The sequence below is a fragment of the Propithecus coquereli genome, unplaced genomic scaffold, assembly GCF_000956105.1.
Source record: "Propithecus coquereli isolate 6110/MARCELLA unplaced genomic scaffold, Pcoq_1.0 Scaffold94, whole genome shotgun sequence".
Classification (NCBI taxonomy): Eukaryota; Metazoa; Chordata; class Mammalia; order Primates; family Indriidae; genus Propithecus; species Propithecus coquereli.
In genome coordinates this window covers 5,235,830-5,254,697 of record NW_012155729.1, presented here as the reverse complement: position 1 = coordinate 5,254,697, position 18,868 = coordinate 5,235,830, and the positions used below count along the sequence as shown (strand labels likewise).

The following is an 18,868-nucleotide window of genomic DNA, read 5'->3' as shown; positions in this document are numbered from 1 at the left end:
TTTCTTAAGTACCTGCTGGGGAATCTCATTTTATTCCTACAACATGCCTATGTAATAGACTGTCCAATATCATTTTACAAGTATTTGAAGTAAACTGACAAAAGATGTGTGGCTACTATGAGGCAGAGGGTTAGACCTTCTGTCCCTTGCTATTAATAAGCTATTTTTATTCTACAAATAATTATATACCTTGTCTTTTAAAGGGTCAATGCAGAAGCCTTGAGCCATTGCAGTTTCACATCTGGGAACCTAAATTAGTATTTCGAATTTAGTTGAGAATTTTGTGCCTATTTCTCTTATCTTGCCATCTTCTTGGGGCTATGGTACTATAAAATCACCCAGGAAAGTGACACACAGAATTAGAGATGAAATATTTACCATGAGATTGTAGCATTTTATGAGAAATGAATATATGTAGGTTTTTGTGTCAGGTAGATGTTTTTCCCTAACTTTTACTTAGATCAAACCATATTAATAGTATCAGGTAAATAAGAAAACAAAATTACAACTTTCCATCTCCTAGTCTACTTTTCTTTGGTTTTTACTCAAGCCTGCCATTACTGTTTGGATAATTTTAATTTTATTTAAGATGATGTATTTGGGAAGTGATTTTTAAAAATTTAATACAACCCTTAAATTTCAAACAAATTATGATATGCAGATGTTTAGGTAAAAAATAAAAGTTCTTAAATGTTTCTTTTCATGCTCAATGATTACTATGCCTTGCCATGTTAGAGGAAATATTTGCTGCAAATATCTTTGTATTTCCAGCCTGGGAAATAAGCACATAAAATACTCCGCAGTTGCTTATTTCCAGGGAGTATAACATAACATCATGTACAGGTCTTAAAATAATGAGCTATCTGTTACAAAATGTCATTAGCATGGTACAGATCATCTCTGATGTGTTGGAAGGTTGAACTGTTCACCACCCAAGTTGGTGTCAACATTTATTTATTCAGTATACTGTAATTGTCTTCACCACTTCTAGTCAAAGGAGTTAGAAAGCTCCTGAAAAAGTGTAAGGTAGGGGGAGAGAGAGAGAAATCGAGAGAAGGCCTTAAGTAAGGATATAGAAAAGATCTAGCAGGGAAAGCTCATTATGCAAAGTAAACATAACCATGATAACAGTAATTTGGAATTTGTAAGGGAACCCTGGAGGAAAAAAACTATGACCATGGAGGTTTTCTGTGGTTTAACATTTTATATAAATATAGTAAGAGTGATTGGCGTGGCTGGTGCAAACGTAGGAGAAGCCTGGCTTTTTAGCCAGAACAAGAAATGAGGAAAACGTGCCTCCTGAAAAACTAAATGTATCTTAATGGAAAGCTGTGAAATTGGAAGTTCTATTCTTTTCACCATAGTTGAGCACAACATCAGAATTATTATTCTTACTCTTTCCAATATTCGAATCATAACTTCTCTGGGTTGGAAGAAACCTAAAAAGTTTTTTGACCCAGCTCCCTATTTGATATATGAACAGCTTCCTTAGTATTTCTGCTTCATGTTTCTGTAGCCTTTATAGGAATACTGCTTGATTCGCTGCTTTCTAGAAGAGACCGTTCCATCAGAAGTTTCTCACTCTCTCTAGCTCTCTCTCACCATTCTAATGTGAAAGGAAACACAAATTTTAGAAAACACACAAAAATGTGTAACTTAATGAATGTATTAGTTTCCTATGCTGCTGTAACAAATTATCACAACTTGATGGCTTTAAACAACACACGTTTATTCTCTTACAGTTCTGGAGGTCAGATGTCAATTGGTTCCACCTGGGTCTAAGGGTGTGGACAGGGCTGCACTCCCTCTGGAGGTTCTAGGGGACAGTCTGTTTCCTTGTCTCTTCCAGCTCCTAGAGCTACATTCTTTGCATTCCTTGGCTCAGGGCACCTTCTTCCATCTTGAAAGTCAGCAATGTGGCATTTCGCCTCCGTGGTAACATTGCCTTCTTTTTCCTTTGCCCCTCGGTTACCCCTTTTAAGGACATTCTTGCTTTCATTGAAGGCCCACCTGGATAATCCAGGATAACCCTCATATTAAGATCCTTAATTTACTCACATCTACAAAGTTCATTATGCCATAACATTCACAGGTTCCAGAGATGATGGGCTGGATATCTCTGGGGCCATTTTTCAGCCTACCAGAATGAGTATAGAAGCACAGCCAAAAAATAAAATTTTTTGTGAGACGAATCTCACAATCCCCTCCAGGTGCCTTGTCCCCATCTCAGCCCCCTCCCTTCCCACAAAAGTAACCACTATTCTCTCTCGATTTGTATAGTCATGAATTCCTTGTATCTTATTATGGTTTTATTACTAAATGTGTATCTTTAGTTATTACAATTTAGTCTTGATCATTTACAAAAGAAAATTCGTATGGATAGATCTTTAAGTCTCCCTTAATTTAAAAGCCCCTCCTTCATTTTCATTTTCTTCTACTTTGTCTGTTGAAGATGCCAGGGAATTTGACCTACAGGGTTTCCCACAGTCTGGATGCTGATGATTGCGTACTCTTGGTGCAGTTCTTCATGTTTCTCTACCCTTTGCATGTTTTGCAAATTGGCCACTGGATACAGAGACCTAATCAGACTCGGGTTCTATCCCTATGGCATCTATAGGTGGTGTGTTGTTCACTGGGAGGCACATACTGTGTGGTTGTCTGTCTCTCTGTAATGTTAGCGACTGTTGGTGTTCATTACCTGAATTCATTAACCATTGGAGGTTGCAAAATGGTGATTTGTAATTGTGTATTTTTTCTTTTCTTTTTTCATTCAGTAGTTGGAATATTTATAAAGTAATGCTTTCTCTTATCTCTTATTTGGTTACCAGTGATACAGCTTGTGTAGGAAAAGTAGTATAAATGCTTATTATTTCTCTTTATTTATAATAAATAATTGGTGTCCTGTGTTTTTAATGTTATAAATATGTGTATTCAAGCATTCTTTTTTTTTTTTTTTTTTTTTTTGAGGCAGAGTCTTACTCTGTTGCCCAGGCTAGAGTGCAGTGGCGTCAGTCTAGCTCACAGCAACCTCAAACTCCTGGGCTCAAGTGATCCTTCTGCCTCAGCCTCCTGAGTAGCTGGGACAACAAGCATGCGCCACCATGCCCGGCTAATTTTATTCTATATATTTTTAGTTTTCCGATTAATTTCTTTCTATTTTTAGTAGAGACGGAGTCTCGCTCTTGCTCAGGCTGGTTTCAAACTCCTGAGCTCAAACAATCCGCCCGCCTCGGCCTCCCAGAGTGCTAGGATTACAGGCCTGAGCCACCGTGCCTGGCCCTATTCAGGCATTCTTAATGGATTTTCATCGCAATTGTGATCCTTTTTGAAACTCAAATTGTCCCATTTTTGTCAGTGGGAACTTGTTCATGGTGGCTTCTGGAATCTTTTTGAATGACCTAGTAGTTGTAGATACTATCCTTCCTATTTGGTATGACAAGATATTCCATATTCATTTTAAATATTTAGTGGCTGCGACCTTGAATCAGATTACAGCCTAGGTACTGGAGGTACAGTTCTCTGTTGGCCATTCTTCCTAGGCCCCTTCAGTGGACAGAGCTAGGAACACAGACACGCATAGACCTGATTGTGTGTGTGTGTGTGTGTGTGTGTATTTTGGACATACTCTGTCACCTAGTTTTGCTGTAAATGTCCCTTAACTTTTTAGTTTTGCCATCTAGTTGCTCTGTTTTTTATGTGCAGATTTGGAGAGATTAAATAATTTCTACTGTCTATGTTAATTAAGAGCCAATTTACCGTGGCAGTCAACCAGTGTTCCTCAGCACCCTAGCTGATTGCTACCCAAAGGATCACTCTGTTAGACTTCTCATAAATTGCATACAGAAATTTTGAGGCACAGATTCTCTTTTAGAAAATAGATGTTTGTTCACTTTTCTGGTCTTTCTATCATGTTCTGTTTCATTACTTTAATTATTGGAGTTGCACTGATCCTACCCTTATTACCCCACCTCCTGTGGGCAGTTTACAAACCCCAAAGATCAGCACCTGTGTTCCACAGAAAAGATTACTCTGAGTGTGTTGACTCTGAACATACTGTGTCTATGTCTAATATTCACTTCCATCCTCAAAATGAGATTTGGCACCATTGAGAAAGTATTGCCAAGAATGAGCTATAAGTTCTGAAGATGGTTTCCAATAGGACTTGGGTATTCTGGAGTAGCTGTGTCCATGCCCACAATGAGTAATATTTTTATCATAGAGAAGGGTAGTGTTTCACTCTAGGTAAGATATAAAAATAAAATCTTCTTTTGCAGTGTCTCTAGGTCTCATCGAATTTGGGGCTATAAGTATAAAGATACCTAGCTGTCTTCCCAAAGTAAGCAATCTTAACTAGATACATTCCTTTAGGATCCTCTTCACAGAGTAAAATATTGGAAGTTACAAAAAGGCACTGTTTCATTATTAGGTGTTGAAACTTAATATATGGGCAATAATATATGTATCATTTGCGCTCTGGTTATCTTTTAAAATTGTGATTCTTTTTGAACAGCATTCATTTGTCTTAATGTCTAATTCAGTAGTTCTCAACCCTGGGTTGGCAGTAGAATCACCTAGATTTTTAGCAATACTGTTGTCCTGGTTCAAGCCCCAGTATTCTGATTTAATTGATCTGGAATTGGGCCTAGTAACCAAGTTTTTTAGGAGCTCACCTAGTGTTTGTAACATGCAGCCTAGCCCTGTCTAGTTAGTTGATAAACCAATGATCTCCATTAAGTTTAGCTAGTTCTCATTAACACAAATACTAGAAGTGTTTCTTTAAAGCACAGTTAAGAAGAAACCAGCACCAACAACTAAAGCTAAAAAATTACTTAAATTAATGCCAGTTCTATTGAGCCTGGAAATGTGTAAATTTAGCCAAAAGAACGAAACAGAGATTAAAGCCACAGAGCCAGAACTTGAACTAGGATCCCTAACGTAGATTAATATTTTCTTCAGCAGTCTGCCGCTGAATCATGATCTAATTAAATAGTTCAGATTTAGTGAGTTTGCATTTAAAGTATTAGCAGATCTGAGAATGGGTAAAGCTAAAATGAGTTAGAATCTTTTCTGTAAATGGGAAGTTAAATTATCATAGTAATATGATTAAATCATTTTTAAATCTCTCAAGCTAAATCACAGCCTTTAAAGAATAGTTTGAAGTCTTAATTGCTGTTTGTGAGCATATCTCTCTGCTATTTGTTCTCGCCTCATTTCCTGTGACATCCTATAATATATCTCCCGCCGGGTAAGAGTAGTAGGAAAGGCAGGAGTTGCAGTGAGGGCTGAGGTAGCTGCGTAGCTGACTTCAAGCGTTTAAAGATACTCCACATAGAAAAAGGAAATTTATCCTGTATCATTCCAGTAGTTAGAACCAGGACCAAAGGATGGAATTTGGAGACAGATTTGGGAAACTATGAAGAAGACATTTCTAATAATTTGTGTCGTCCCTTGTCAAGTAGAATATTCTGCATACTTTACGTACAACTGGAAATGTTTCCATTAGGAATGTTGTAAAGAAGATTGCTGATGAAGATGCAAGTTTGAATGAAATGAGCTCAGAGGACAATTTCATCTCATCATTTTTGAAAGGAAGTGCCATGTTCGGTGTCGTACATTCTAGCAGTATCATTTGATTCAAAGAAACCCAAGTTTAAGTCTGACTCTGACACTTAATACCGTTGCCACCTGCCATCTGGGTTCATCAGAGATAAAATGAGACAATATACACCCGAAATAGGTGCTTAATGAATGGCAACTTTATTATTTTTATCCTGCTTTTCTTTTCATCTAGTTGAAAAAGTTATTTTGTTTTAATTTTGTTTTGTCTCTACAGATTGTAATTTCTGTTTTCCCCATCCATGTATTCCCCTGTTTTCATGTAGAGAGCCACCTGTAGTCCCAAGACAGACTGGAAAAGTCCCCTCATCTCCATTCCCTTATGTGCAAGGTCCTGACTGCAATCATTTGTGTACCTAGAGACTCACCACGGGTGTGTGTCCTTGCTCCCTCCCTCCCATTTTTCCTTCAGGCAGCATTTTAGTACAAACACAGAGGGAAAGAAAAAAAATTCCAGAGCATCATCTCCATGACTGTTTTTCCATCACTAACATTACTGACCCTCAGACAACTTCAGAAAGCATGTGTGCTCATTTCTAAGAGGTGACACCATAGGAAGTGGATGAAATTGCCTTGCTGAGAGGAACTAGACTGGAGAGAGGCTGGGTAGAAACGGTCCACAGGGAGAGGCCAGGTGTGTGTTGGGGACTGTCTGAAATTTCACTCTAGGGCACCGCTATCAACACCATTTCCCACTTTGAAGAATTCCTTTTTTTGGCTCTACCAGGCAGACACTGAGTCTTGAGCGGTACATATTTACAAACAACTATATTCCAGATTAAAATGTTTCATTTAGTACCTAATGTAAATAGTGGTCAATTCATCAATGACACGGTGAAATAATTCAAAATGACAATGTAAATGAAAAAATAAACAAAATACAAAGAACTTTAAAAAACATGTTACTAGTTATGTGTCTATCTTTTAATTACTTTGCCATAATTTTTTATTATATGTTTAGCCACTTGATTTTAAATTATATTTCCTCTCTTTGTTCATGTGATCTATATTTGAATTGTATGAAAGATTAGGCTAACTACATATATCTTAGAGCTCAGCATTCTCAGAGAACTAGAATTATTAAACATGAAGAATCCCCCAAAGACTCCATTATGTGTAATTAACAGATAAACTGTCATCAGAATCAATAAAACGTGCTAAATGATTCAAACTTGTATATAATTAAGTGTCTGCTTTAGAGCTAGAGCTGTAACTTTTATTTTTTTCCCCATATCTCACATTTCTCACAAGAATAATTGTGGCAACCTTGTTAACCCTTTCTTTGCTTGACTGAATTAGATTTTCAAATTAGTCATTTAAGGGCAAAGTTCACCTTTACAAATGTGAAAAATATTTCAGAACTCGACAATTTAAAGACTCCATTTGTTTTTCAGCAGGGAAATAGACTATGTAAGGATGTTTTAATGAACTGCTACTCAAACATTAAAAATCCTAAAAGGATAAACAGTTTATTGTGATTTCTGTACAGTGCTAGATTCAATGTATTCCCATGGAGTTCTCAAGATCTTAGGCAGCAACATTTTTCTCCCTTTGGGAAATAGCAGCTTTTTGCAGGCAATATCAGGATTTTAAACAACTTTGGCTCACACAACACATAGAATAATACTTTTAATAGATGGCCTTCCATATTGAATGAATGAAAAAATACATGAATGAAGCAATGAATAAAATAGTCAAGATTGTCATCTGTTAAAAGAAAGCCTTCTCATACTCAGCATTAGGTGGGAAAAAACCACACATTTTAAAAAAAATAGGTCTTTTGTAACAATTCCCATGTTTTAAACCAGTGTTAGAAATTATCTACTGTTGGGAAATTAGAAAAAAAAATAGAGATTTTAGAAATGTGAGACTCTGAACAAATCACAGCTTCAAGCTTAGAGAAGTTGGAGGATAATTAATTTATATAGGTTTGTTTTTATTAATATGGTTATTTATATTTTTTGCTCCATTGTACAGACTCCATGCACATAGAAGATGTCGAAGCTGTTCAGAAGCTTCAGGATGTCTTACATGAGGCCCTGCAGGATTACGAAGCTGGCCAGCACATGGAAGACCCTCGTCGGGCTGGCAAGATGCTGATGACGCTGCCACTCCTCAGGCAGACCTCTACCAAGGCTGTGCAGCATTTCTACAACATCAAACTAGAAGGCAAAGTCCCCATGCACAAACTTTTTTTGGAAATGCTGGAGGCCAAGGTCTGACTAAAAGCTTCCTGGGCCTTCCCATCCTGCACCTTGAAAAAGGGAAAATAAACCCAAGAGTGATGTCGAAGAAACTTAGAGTTTAGTTAACAACATCAAAAATCAACAAAGACTGCACTGATAATTTAGCAGCAAGACTATGAAGCAGCTTTCGGATTCCTCCGTATCTTCCTGATAAGTTTCTTTCTTTGTATTTTCTCTCTCATCTGCTTTTCTCCCTTTTTTTCATTTCTCTTCCTCTTTTTTTTCTTCTTCTTCCCCCTTGCTCATTTCTTGCTTCCTTCATTACTGGTTCCCCCTCTCCTCCATTTCATGCCTGCCTGCCTTTCTGCCTGCCTTCTTTCCTTTCTTCTACTCTTTTCCATCTCTTTTCTCATCCTCCTCCTTTCTTCTAAATTTTAAATAGCTTTAGTTATAAAAAAAAAAAAAATTGTCCTTCCTTCCCTCTTTCCTTTCCTTTCCTTCCTTCTGCTGCTGGACTTTTAAAAGAGGTCTCTAACCGAAGAGAGATGGAAGCCAGCCCTGCCAAAGGATGGAGATCCATAATATGGATGCCAGTGAACTTATTGTGAACCATAACGTCCCCAGTGACTAAGGAATCAAAGAGAGAGAACCAACGTACCTAAAAGTACAGTGCAACATAAACGAATTGACTGAGTGCAGTATTAGATTTCATGGGAGCAGCCTCTAATTAGACAACTTAAGCAACGTTGCATCGGCTGCTTCTTATCATTGCTTTTCCATCCAGATCAGTTACAGCCATTTGATTCCTTAATTGTTTTTTCAAGTCTTCCAGGTATTTGTTAGTTTAGCTACTATGTAACTTTTTCAGGGAATAGTTTAAGCTTTATTCATTCATGCAATACTAAAGAAAAATAAGAATACTGCGATTTTGTGCTGGCTTTGAACAATTATGAACACTAATGAAGGACAAATGAATCCTGAAGGAAGATTTTTAAAAAATGTTTTGTTTCTTCTTACAAATGGAGATTTTTTTGTACCAGCTTTACCACTTTTCAGCCATTTATTAATATGGGAATTTAACTTACTCAAGCAATAGTTGAAGGGAAGGTGCATATTATCACGGATGCAATTTATGTTGTGTGCCAGTCTGGTCCCAAACATCAATTTCTTAACACGAGCTCCAGTTTACCTAAATGTTCACTGACACAAAGGATTAGATTACACCTACAGTGACTTTGAGTAGTCACATATATAAGCACTGCACGTGGAATACAAATCCGTAGAATTATCAGGAGTGCACCTCTCTGCCTAGGAGGTACAGTTGCCATAAGATTTCTAGCTGCCACAGTAGTTAGGAATGAGATACTGCCTAAACGTTTGAAAAGTTATAGACCTTGTCTCAGAAGGAGCTGTGAGCCAGTATTCATTTAAGAGGCAATAAGGCAAATGCCAGAATTTAACAACAAAAAAAAAATCATCAAAGACAGCAGACGCCTGACCAAATTCTAAGACCTAATCCATATGAGTTCATTCATTTAGGAATGTTTGTTTAAATTAATCTGCAGTTTTTACCAAGAGCTAAGCCAACATATGTGCTTTTCAACCAGTATTGTCACAGCATGAAAGTCAGTCAGGTTCCAGACTGTTAAGAGGTGTAATCTAATGAAGAAATCAATTAGATGCCCCCGAAATCTACAGTCGCTGAATAACCAATAAACAGTAACCTCCATCAAATGCTATACCAATGGACCAGTGTTAGTAGCTGCTCCCTGTACTATGTGAACAGTCTTATTCTATGTACACAGATGTAATTAAAATTGTAATCCTAACAAACAAAAGAAATGTAGTTCAGCTTTTCAATGTTTCATGTTTGCTGTGCTTTTCTGAATTTTATGTTGCATTCAAAGACTGTCGTCTTGTTCTTGTGGTGTTTGGATTCTTGTGGTGTGTGCTTTTAGACACAGGGTAGAATTAGAGACAATATTGGATGTACAATTCCTCAGGAGACTACAGTAGTATATTCTATTCCTTACCAGTAATAAGGTTCTTCCTAATAATAATTAAGAGATTGAAACTCCAAACAAGTACTCATTATGAACAGATACACATCAAAATCATAATATTTTCAAAACAAGGAATAATTTCTCTAATGGTTTATTATAGAATACCAATGTATAGCTTAGAAATAAAACTTTGAATATTTCAAGAATATAGATAAGTCTAATTTTTAAATGCTGTATATATGGCTTTCACTCGATCATCTCTCAGATGTTGTTATTAACTCGCTCTGTGTTGTTGCAAAACTTTTTGGTGCGGACTCGTTTCCAAAACTATTGCTACTTTGTGTGCTTTAAACAAAATACCTTGGGTTGATGTTTCATTAGCCCAGTGCTAGGAATACTGTGTATCTATCATTAGCTATATGGGACTATATTGTAGATTGTGGTTTCTCAGTAGAGAAGTGACTGTAGTGTGATTCTAGATAAATCATCATTAGCAATTCATTCAGATGGTCAATAACTTGAAATTTATAGCTGTGATAGGAGTTCAGAAATTGGCACATCCCTTTAAAAATAACAACAGAAAATACAACTCCTGGGAAAAAAAGGTGCTGATTCTATAAGATTATTTATATATGTAAGTGTTTAAAAGATTATTTTCCAGAAAGTTGGTGCAGGGTTTAAGTTGCTACTATTCAACTACACTATATATAAATGAACTATATACAATATATACATTGTTTTCACTGTATCACATTAAAGTACTTGGGCTTCAGAAGTAAGAGCCAACCAACTGAAAACATGAGATGGAGATACGTTAAAAGAAGGAGATACAGTTTTTAGTTTTCAGTTTAAATGACTCTCAGCATTACAAACGAATAAGTATCTCACAAATAGAAAATAAAACTAAAATGTAGATCTCAAAGAACTGCACGGGCTTTAGGGTAAATGCTCATCTTAAACCTCACTTGAGGGAAGTTTTTTCAAGTTTCAAGCAAGACCATTTACTTAATGTGAAGTTTTGGGAAGTTATAAAGGTGTATGTTTTAGCCGTATGATTTTAATTTTTATTTTGCTTCTTTTAGGTTTGTTCTTATTTAAAGCAATATGATTGTGTGACTCCTTGTAGTTACACTTGTGTTTCAATCAGATCAGATTGTTGTATTTATTCCACTATTTTGCATTTAAATGATAACATAAAAGATATAAAAAATTTAAAACTGCTATTTTTCTTATAGAAGAGAAAATGGGTGTTGGTGATTGTATTTTAATTATTTAAGCGTCTCTGTTTACCTGCCTAGGAAAACATTTTATGGCAGTCTTATGTGCAAAGATCGTAAAAGGACAAAAAATTTAAACTGCTTATAATAATCCAGGAGTTGCATTATAGCCAGTAGTAAAAATAATAATAATAATAATAAAACCATGTCTATAGCTGTAGATGGGCTTCACATCTGTAAAGCAATCAATTGTATATTTTTGTGATGTGTACCATACTGTGTGCTCCAGCAAATGTCCATTTGTGTAAATGTATTTATTTTATATTGTATATATTGTTAAATGCAAAAAGGAGATATGATTCTGTAACTCCAATCAGTTCAGATGTGTAACTCAAATTATTATGCCTTTCAGGATGACGGTAGAGCAATATTAAACAAGCTTCCACTTTTGACTGCTCTTGTGTATTCTTTCTTTTTCCCCCCACAAAAGAACCAAATCGATAAACACTGCCCTTTGTTGCTTCCATTCAAAGAGTATCTCTGAGTACCTGTTCCCTAAAAATAAAGTAGGAGTTTAAATAAGAGCTATATAAAGGCTTGTCAGAATGAATCCGAGGGTGCCAAGAGACATTTTGCATATTTAAGAGTATGCAAAGTGTCTCATGGCACATTAGAATTCATTCTGACAAGCCTTTATATAGCTCTTATTTAATCTTAAAGCATCTCCACATCATCCTGCATTACTCAAAATCATCGCCTCTATGTCAATGTCATAACAGAAAACTTTCCCCCTATTTTAAGATCATATTAAAACCTGCTAGAGATACCTATTATTTCCCTCTATCAACAATTAAATCATTCACTGGCACTGAGCTCCTCGGCAAGCTGCAGGCTGTGGAGCAGCAGTGGAGCTGCTGACCAGATTTCCTGGATGGGACGTCAACAGCCGAGCTTAGAGATCAGCTCGAGTTAGGAGGGGACGCCGTCTTCGAATTCCAGAGGGGGTTAAACAGCACTGCTGACAGCAAAATGGCTTCCCCGTGCCTTTTACACTGGAGAGGTCACAGCCCATGCTGCTCAGGGTCAACTTGTAGCTTCCCCTGGACCCTCCTGGAGCCATCACCGAAGTGCTAATATGCGCTTTTTTGGCTTCTCTGCCTTCTGAGGGTGTTTTGTCATTGTGTTTGCCTGCCGTATTTCTCACCTTTCAGAGGTGGCTAGTTCTCCAGAGAAGCAAGCTGATGACACAAAGGCCACTAAACTGAATCAGTTTTAGGGGCATATATTACTTAAATCACTAAGATGCGCTAGCTAGCAACATAGTTCAGTATTGTCTTTTTCTGTTTTAATGTCCTTTGAGTGGCAACAGCTCAACATAGAATCTGACATGTTTTACTTATGATATTTTGAAAGTGCTTAGGTGAGACTGAAAGAAGGCAAGATGCACACCTAAGAGGAAAATTCACGCCTGTAATGTTCCAGTGAGGCCCTCATTATAAAATATGTGTTACACACACACATACACATGCTTTTAAGAACTCGTATCAGAATTCTCTTGCTATTTTTTATAATTTAAAATTATTACAGGACAAATCCTCTTGTTCTGGCATTTACTATGGATGCCTCAGGTGTAAAAGAAAACAAAGTCAGATTTTGACATTTCAGCATGTTGTGTTTCTCAATATATAAACAACAAGTAGATCTGATAAATGGGTTATGTGTTTGTTTTAAAGGATCACTTTTATTTTCTCAAGTGATTTATTTTTAAGCCAATGGTTCCCAAACTTGTCTGCATATTGGAATCACGTGGGGAGTGTCAAAAATTCCTGATGATTATGCGCTACCCACAAAGATGGTGGTTTCATTGGTCTTAAGTGTGGCTGGGCTTTGGAATGCTTAGACTAGACCTCTAGGTGATTCTAATGTAAAGACAAGATGGGGAAACCACTGCTTTAAATTTTTATACTTCTCTCAAACTAGCGAGGAATGTCATTGAAAATAAAGAACTTTGAGTTCTTTATTTGAGGCTGTGAGTTTTTGTTAGAATTTTTTTTTTTAAATAACAAAAGGACTTAACCTTTTTTTCTCTCTCACACAAAGTGAATGAAATATATACTTCAATTATTTTGATCTTTCCGAAACACACTGGGAACACATTTTTTTGATGACTCCCCAGCCGCATCTTCTGGTTATGCCCCCTTATAAAAGTGGAGATGGCTGCTCAAAAACTTGTGTGCCAAATATCTCACAATCCCTTTTTTAAAAAAATCCTGCTCATTTGGCTCATTAATGTGCTTCAAAATTAATTTAGGTGTGATTGAAAATACCTATGTTTTCCTACTAAGAACTAAAAAAGCAACAAAATTAGAAAATTTTGATTTCTTGGAATGACTTCCGTCGCCTGTATTTTCCAAGTTGTTAATTAAGGTGAGAGGTAGCAATGAGATAGAACTGAGATGGACTGTTTCATTCTTGGGTCTCTGCAAAAACCTTAGATGTGCTTTGCTTATTATGAAACTTAATTTGTGATTAACCTATGAAAGAAAAGAGATATGCTTAAGGTTTCCGTTTCATTCACTCTGGTTTACACTGAACGGATAGTTCCACAGTCCAATAAATGAGAAAATGTTTAAGTCAGTGTGTCTGGCCCTTTTCAATCTCTAAGTCTAGCTTCTCAGACATTCCTTGGTAGTGTGTAAAAAACAAAATGAAACAAGTAGCAGTAGATTGATTGTGTACTGCATCTTACTATGAAACAAAATAGAAAAGAAAGGAATTTCAAAATATAATCCTCCTTCCCCAGGAGTATTTGTCTTGTTCTCTGTGAAGTTAAAGGTCTGAAATAATGTGACCATCAGGGGCTCAATGTTGCATGTCCATGCCAGTTGGTCCAAGGGCTTGTTATGATGGTAATGACCTACTGAAACGTGAGGTTGGATTGCAACAATACAATTGCTACCAGCTCACCCGCTGGGAGAAATATTTTATTATTGTCAACTACCCTCCATAGAGATTTGTTTTGCCTGTTTCTGTTTAAATTAAATTCAAAGCAGAACTACATTACTATTTCTCTGGAGTATATTTCAGATAAACAACTAGTCTCAAAATTTAGGATTCCTAGCTAGTTCAAATTTGTTTATTAGCAGAAAAATTACAATAGGTGACACCATAGCTGTGGGAATATTATGATTGCAGCCACACAAGAGATTTACATACTGAGTCCATTGCCTAAAAGCAAGAGGAACTCCCTTTTTCATTACAGATACCAGCCAGATTAATAATTAATGATTCAATTGTACAACCTTAAAAAATGTACCAATATACTAATGTATTGCTATAACTCAACACAGAATTCGGGGCATGAGAAACTTGGCTCCAAGTAAGAAGCATTTTTAGAATTGAGAAATATAAACCAAATTTGTAAACATGTAAATTTTTTTAAAAAGAATAACAGTAGACATAGCAAAGAAGCCCAAAGCATGAATGAAAATGCTTTTCAAGTATAATATACCTTTACGGTGTTATTTTTAAAAAGAACTTAAAAGAATGTCTTGGAGTATATGGAATTATTTGGATAATTTTGCCAGAGGCCCTATATTGCAAATTTGATGAAAGATTCTGAAACAGTGAAGCTTTAGTCAACACAAATTGTGTTGCATGCAGCCAAACTAGAACTGGATTTTATTCTGGGGGTGGAGTGGAAAGCCTGTTATCTTTGTGAAAATAATAGTGGCCTGTGTGTTTCATAATGGACTGAAATTTGGAGAGCTGATTTCAGGTAATGCAAACAGTTGGGAGGGGTCACTAAAATTGCCTGACAGGACAACATTTCAGACTAGCAGGAGCATTAAATCACACTATTCGCACTCCAATTCAACCTGCCATGCTCAGTCGAATTTCACAGGTTTGTTGGGAAGTGAAGAACTGTCTGCTATTGAAAAAAAGCATAGAAAACTAAAGTCATAAGAGTAATTTACCGAATGAGGTCTATAGCTATGCAAGTGTTGGCTTTTTACCTTAAAATATGTGATTTTATATCATTACAAATGAAAAAGTACTAAAGATTATGTTTAACAAAACTATCCTGCAAATATTTTTGTAATAATTTCTCTGAAATTATCTTCACTAGACTCTTATTTTACTTGGGTCTTCCCTTTGTGAACAAAGTGAATTGACCATCCCTAATGTATCAACTTTATTCATGTTTATAAATCAAAAGATATATAGCCTATATTTTTAAGTGTATGTATAGAAAAAAACCCTCTTCCTCCACAAAAATAAATACATAGTTGAGAGTAATTTCTGAGCTGAGTATTAAGTAAATAGATATATAGTATGAGTATGTTTTTACACACAGGGAATTCTATGGCACATGGCTGACTTGTTTTGGTTTAATAGTATTTAGTGATGCTAAAATAGACCAAGGAATATGATAAAGAGTACATCATATTAGTCATATGCATGAACTTTGAGGCTTTTATACATGGATTCAAATCCTAGCTTTGCCACTAATCAGCCGTGTGATGTTACTACTAGAGTCTATTCAGCTTAAATGGGGGTAAATATACTATCAAAGGGTTGTCAGTAGGATTAAATTACATAAATTAGATAATTCGAAGAAATACCTTGTACCCAATAAAAAAGTTTAATGTGTTCAAAATTCAATTTCTTTCTTCCTTATTTTTTTTCTTTCCCAAGAGAGGTTAAATAAGATTCCAGGATCATCTAGTTAAAACTGGGAGAACAAACCACTAAGGCAGGAGAAAATGTAGGGTTTTAGGATCCAGATATGTAATAGGCTGCTTTGGGGAGCTTCTCTTGAGTGGACAACACTAAAGTACTACAGAGTAGGGGTGACTTGGTTACGTACAATGCAAGTTTGGCTAGAAGCTGGTCATGGACCTGTTTGTTGGGCACTATGCTAAGTCCTTTGAATACATTATAATTTTTAATATTCCCAATAGCTTTATGAGGTGAGTACTATTAATATCCCATGTTATAGATGGAGAAAATGAGGCTCAGAGAAGTTAAATAACTTGCTCAAGGACAAAATACTTAGTACATGATTCAGCTAAATTTGAATACAGTTTGTCTAACTGGTTAGCCTAATATTTTAAAACATTAACTCTGTATTTAGCAGTTTCTTGAAATTGAATAATAGCTAGTGCATATTTTTTTCTTATTTTGGATATGTGGAACTCAGAGTGAAATGATTCAGTTGCTTAGATCAAAGAATTCTATCTCATTCCCTCATGTTACTTTCATTCCTTTACCTACCATAAGTCTTCTCACGAATCCTTGAAAAATATATAATTTTGGTTTGTGTATGTAAGACTTTTAATATACAGAAATGGTGCTATGTTGACTATTTCTTTTTTAATTTTTACTCTAGGTTTTTAAGACTTATGTTTTAGGAGGAAATCTGCCACATAGTAAACCACTGAAGGCATGTATCATATTTGATCTATTCCCCTTGCGATGAACGGTAAGGTTGCTTTCAACTCTTTGCTATTAACATAATAAATAATGCTACAATGAACATCTTTGGATGTTTTGCCTTATGGACCAATGTAATTATTTTTCTGAAATGTATGTTTAGGTGTAGGGTTGCTAGGTCATTGGCCATTTTTATATGATTTTCACTATAGAAATTATTGTACAGAATTAGATTAGTTTGGACTCCCACTAGCACTATATTTGGGTTTCAATTTCCCTCAGCAGCACATAATTTTATCTTTCTCTTACTTTTTCCTAATTTGACTATTTTTAACATAGTATAATATTATTTAAATTTACACTTCTCTGAGCATCTTTTCTGGTTCTTATGCCTGCTCAGGCTCTCCTTTCTGTGAATTGTCTATTCATAATCTTTGCACTTTTTTCTGTTGGGTTTCCTATCATTTTCTTGTTCATTTGCAGGAGTTCTTTGTATATTCTAGATATTGATCTCTGTCAGTTTCAGTTTTTGCAAATGCCTTCTCCTAGTCTGTCATGCATCCAGTAACTTTGACCTTTGTCTTTGTTGACTAGAAAATATTCACTTAGGTAAAGTCAAATTCATCACTTCCACCCTTATGGTTTCAGGGTTTAAAGTATATTGTTCTAATATTTTGCAATTATTTTTATAATTTAAATTTCATAGTTAGGTCCTCTTTAATTCAGTTGTAATATTTTTAATGTTTATAAGATTCAATTTATTTCCCAATTTCTTTGTTCCCCCACCGATTTATGATGTCACATCTATATCAGACCAGACTACCATATATAAAGAAGTCTATTTCTTGGCTTTTTATTCTGCTCTTTTAACAACTTACATGTTATTGCCATAATAACATATTATTTTATTACTATAGTTTTGTAGTTTGTCTAAATATCTCCACTCATGCCCAGATACTTTGTTTCACTTTTCAAATTCTTAGTAACTTGGGAAACTTTATTCTTTCTCATAAATCTTATTTTGAGTTCTCAAAATGATCCTTCTATAAATTTTATTGGAATTTTTAATGTACAAATTAATCTGGAGAAAATTAACATTTTTACAAATCAATGAATGTATTACATCTCTCCATTTATTCTTCTTTTATTTAATAGAGATATTTTAAAATTATATCTATGAAGTCTTGAGCTTTCTTTAAGTCCTGGACAGTTTATAGATTTGTAGCTGTTGCCAATTACAACTTACTTTTTATTATGCTAGTGAATTGTTTTTTATTTTGTTTTGTTTTATTTTTAAACAGAGGGATGTTATTTCATTTTGTATATTGATCTTGTAGTTGGGACCACTGCTGAACTTCCTTATTAGTTTTAATCATTCGTTTATAGCCCTGGATTTTCTATGTAAATGATCTACATTCCATCTAAATTCAGATTGCAAACTGACCTGTTCATTCCTGAGTACATGTGTCTCTTCTTATTATAAGTTTATTTCTTATTTTATTATAGGCAGTTAGGACAATCAAATCATGCTTTTAGCATTTTGATTATAAACCATCTTTCCCAAGTCCATAAATATGTTAGATTCATTTTTTTCTTCCAAGTTACCGAAGGCAAAACTGTTACAAATGGGTTGCCAGTATATAACATAGATAGCCATTTATCAGTTTTCAATAACATTTTTTTCCAGTTTTCTGTAAAAGTTTCCCCACTGCCTTTGTCCCAAAGTCATTTCCACATATTTTAGGTTTTTTTATGGCAGCAACTCCATTTCTGATTTTTTCGTCAGTCCGTTTTTGTTGCATAACAACCAGAAAATCTCAGTGGAAATAAACGCTTATTTCTTGGAGTTGATTGGAATGGCTAGACAGGGAGTGACTGAGTGGCTCTGTTTCAACCTGTAGGTCTGGCTGGCTCAAGTCTGCTCCACATATATATCACTCTGGGGTTCAGGCTGAAGGAGCAGCAGCTACTCAGAAGACACTTTTATCATGATGATTGCAGAGGCACAAGAAAGTAAGTCCCAAGACAAACGCATTTCAAGCCCCTGTTTGTCTCCTGTCTGTTCACCTCCCATTGGCCAGAGTAAGTCATGTAGCCAAGTGAAAGTCAAAGAACGAGACAATATACTCTGCACTTTTGTGGGATGAATTGCAAATTTACATGGCAGTAGATACAGGGAAGAATAAAGAAATGGAAACAATAGTTCAATATACCACAAATGCTTTGATAATTTCTATTCAGTTTTTATTTTTTTAATGAATATATTCAAAGCCACACATTTTCTCCTAAATACTGCTTTAGCAGTGTTCTACAAAATTTTACATGCAGTTCTTTCGCTGGCATTTAGTTCTAAGTATTCTACAATTTTTCTTGTGTTTTTCTTTTTAATCAAGGGCTTTTTAGCAGCATG

General features: G+C 35.5%; 1 protein-coding gene across 4 annotated transcripts in view; it reads left to right on the top strand.

Moving 5' to 3' along the window:
• ESRRG (estrogen-related receptor gamma) overlaps positions 1-8,132 on the top strand; it is a 562,217-nt gene extending 554,085 nt beyond the window's left edge. The window contains exon 8 of one of the 4 annotated variants that reach the window (XM_012664914.1): positions 7,594-8,132. In XM_012664914.1, the coding sequence (XP_012520368.1) occupies positions 7,594-7,838 (245 nt within the window). In that variant the 3' untranslated portion in view covers positions 7,839-8,132. The remainder of the gene's footprint in view (positions 1-7,593) is intronic. The other 3 variants (XM_012664913.1, XM_012664915.1, XM_012664912.1) reach the window with 3 other exon arrangements.
• Positions 8,133-18,868: the final 10,736 nt, after the last annotated feature.